This window comes from Diuraphis noxia, unplaced genomic scaffold, assembly GCF_037042655.1.
Source record: "Diuraphis noxia isolate RWA-SAM2 unplaced genomic scaffold, SU_Dnox_SAM2 contig0001, whole genome shotgun sequence".
Classification (NCBI taxonomy): Eukaryota; Metazoa; Arthropoda; class Insecta; order Hemiptera; family Aphididae; genus Diuraphis; species Diuraphis noxia.
The window spans coordinates 66,303,804-66,306,896 of NW_028301711.1; the positions used below are offsets into that span (position 1 = coordinate 66,303,804).

Genomic DNA, 3,093 nt, shown 5'->3' on the forward strand with positions numbered 1-3,093 from the left:
AACAGATTACATTAAGTATTTTATATAAGTTGTCCTGATGTGACTAAAAATGCTGTGGCCGGTCTTGAGAGAGATATCGAGAATTTTATTATCGCATTCGCGTATTCCACATTTTTTTATCATTGACATCATACTAACGATATTAGAAGGCATTATTTGTTGTTGTTTTTTTGTTGAAAACATGAGTTTGCTAAATTGAACCCGACAACGTATCGCTGGTCTAAGCATATGTTCGGATGAATCTTTGTATATATTTAAAAACCCGTATATATTGTAATAAATAATAAATAAATAAATAAATATTTATACTCTGAATTAATTAATTATATAATTTAATCATTATACTTATACATTTACGTACATTTGATATTATATATAATATAGTAAATTTGATTACGTACGTAATATTCATGAATAATAAATGTATAATTTGATATTGAAATAATGAACTTTTGAGGAAATTAATAAATAATAATGATTTAATAAACCTGAGTACCGAATGGTCCTATAATTTATATATGACAGGGATCAAAATCAAATGTTCTGTGGCTAATATAACTCCAGGATAATATAACGTCCAGGATTCACATTGAAAAACACTGGCTTGTTTTAAATTTTCGATGGAGTAGTAAATAAGTGTGTGGAATTTTATACAATATATATATACAGGTATATTATATAAAACACTATAGCTAATATAGAAATTTAAATTCAGTCTTAGATGATAACTATGTTGTTGTTTTTAATATTTCTATTGAAAACCACAAAATAGATAATTAAAACTAAAAAAAGCCAAAATAAACATATAGTATTTTGTATACCAAATTGCTGTAAGCATGTAGTGGCTGTACTTCTGTTTTTGAACAGGTGAATAATTATATAAATATTAATCATACCTAAGTAATATACTCAAATCTGTTTGAGTTGTATTGGGTGTTTAATAAAAACATTTCAAAAGTTCTTTATTAAGCTCTTTTCTCCTCAAATCAATTGAAGAGTAATATCTCTATGAGAGTAATTGTCTATGTGTTTTATTAGAAAGATTCAAACATTTAAAGAATCTACTACTTTTTTTACATTTTATAGGTTCTTGTAAAAACTTATAAAATGATAAAAATCATTTATATAACATTTTATTTGTTTCAAAATCTATTATTTATGTTTTACTTATGATATTAGAAATAAAATTGCTGATTTGGAAAGTTTGTCATCAACTGACATAAAATGTCAATGGTCAAAACTAAGGCAGCCAACATTAACCAAGTACAAACCATTACCCGTGGATACATTTGATTGTTGCTACAAAAAAACTAAAAAAATAAATATTGATATTGATGCAGAAACAGTTAGGTTGGTGTATTAATTACTAATAAATTATAATATAATTCATTTTCAATAAAACACTGCACACATATCACTATATCAGTATTTGGCAGGATAAATCTACCCCGAATCGGTTAGTTAAGATTCTCTCCACCAGAATGCGTTTCGTTAATATGTTTTCCCAATATAACCGCTCTACTAGCTAGGTGGGGGGACAGCCATAGATAATATATAGAGGATAGGCTATTCCAATACCTACAACCCATGGGTTCGCGTGCCAGAAGAGCCCCAGACTAACATTGGTTATGGTAACCTGGTTATCAATGGTTACGTTATCCTGTTATCTTGTTAATGTATTTGAATCAGGAGTACGAAATGTCGAAATTTGAATTATTAAACATTTTATTATTTATTACTACTATGTATAATACAGAATGTTACGACACGTACCGACCGTCAACAAATTATGAACATACATTTTTGTTTAAATCGTGGTAAGTAATAGGTAAAATCTTTACGTATATTAAATAGTAAACTTCATAATTACAATTTACATGCATATTTACATTTTATATACATTATTATAGAATTTAGGTTAGGTAACTTATGGTAACTAGTATAAAGTAGAGTCAAATATAAATTATATAAAACCTTATATCGTTGACCAATACTTATGGCTTATGGGGGTCATTTCTGTCATTATATTGTATAATTACTGGTCATTGTAGTTTATTAACTATTACTCATTTGGAATTCATTCGTGCCTGAAATGTACTATCTTCAATAAATGTAACGTTATTATGTTCTAATGTTTGGGACAATGGTGAATTTAAACTGGTTGTAACAGTAGCACTGAAATTAAAAATATATTAAATACATTTAAAAAAAAAAAAGAAAGCTTACTTTTTAGAAGCAAAAGGAACAGCATCTCTTAAAAGAATCATCCGGCCTCCACTACTGATAAAATGTTCCTCATCAAAATGCTTAGAACATACACGATGCCAATTACTGACCTCAGTAAGCCCAAAAGCCTGCATCCAGGCACCTCGCCTATCATCTTTAGGAAATCTATAATATTGTAATAATTAAATTGATCAGAGAAAAACAAATTATGACAAAATAAATAATATTTTATATATAATTCTAATACTTACAAATGGAAAGATAATTCTTCATTTGTATTGGATTTTGATTTGCACACCACGCATATGTGCACCATTATAATAAAGTATACCTATTATGTTAAATAAAATGTCTAATAGAATAATATGAAAAATATTACGGAGGTACGTGACGAAAGTTAAATAATTTGAATATTCAAATAATTGACAATTAAAAAAAGGCACGAAATTTGAATGATTGATAAACAAAAAGTGATAAGTGATAACCGTTGAACCACATTGGACCATCATACTACCACCCTGGTTTCTTGGGTGCTCTCTCGGCACGCGAATATTTGTTGAATGGCCTATCCTCTATATATTATCTATGGGGACAGCTCGCACAGCGCATTATTAGATATACGGATATACATTAATTTCTAGTAATTAAGTAAAGAATGGTTATTGTTTCACAAAGAAAAATAGTATACTGATATCCTTATCCGTCAAACTGCACGCATCATGATCTTATGCCGTTATTCACGTCTTTACAGTAGTTTTACGTTATAATTACACAAAATATCTATGAACAAACTATTTATCTTGAAATTATGTTTACAAATTTGGTTACTATTCTCCGTCCTCCAATTCCATAGTAGTTATGCATGCG

At 28.3% G+C, this 3,093-nt stretch overlaps 1 protein-coding gene across 1 annotated transcript; it reads right to left on the reverse strand.

The window, feature by feature from the left end:
• Positions 1 to 2,066: 2,066 nt before the first annotated feature.
• LOC149061364 (uncharacterized) lies at positions 2,067 to 2,542 on the reverse strand. Its single transcript, XM_089214961.1, has 3 exons — positions 2,478 to 2,542; positions 2,227 to 2,391; positions 2,067 to 2,175 (listed from the first exon to the last, which is right to left on the reverse strand). Exons 1-3 carry the CDS (start codon positions 2,540 to 2,542, stop codon positions 2,067 to 2,069), a joined length of 339 nt encoding a protein of 112 aa, XP_089071087.1.
• Between the last annotated feature and the right edge of the window lie 551 nt (positions 2,543 to 3,093).

What these genes read in the sequence shown, in the direction of transcription:
- LOC149061364 (XM_089214961.1), bottom strand. Translation starts at nt 2,542, where the DNA reads ATGGTGCACATATGCGTGGTGTGCAAATCAAAATCCAATACAAATGAA. An exon ending in GAAGAATTATCTTTCCATTT is followed by an intron (nt 2,392 to 2,477) that starts GTAAGTATTAGA and finishes ACAATATTATAG; the next exon opens with ATTTCCTAAAGATGATAGGC. An exon ending in GTTCCTTTTGCTTCTAAAAA is followed by an intron (nt 2,176 to 2,226) that starts GTAAGCTTTCTT and finishes TTTTAATTTCAG; the next exon opens with TGCTACTGTTACAACCAGTT.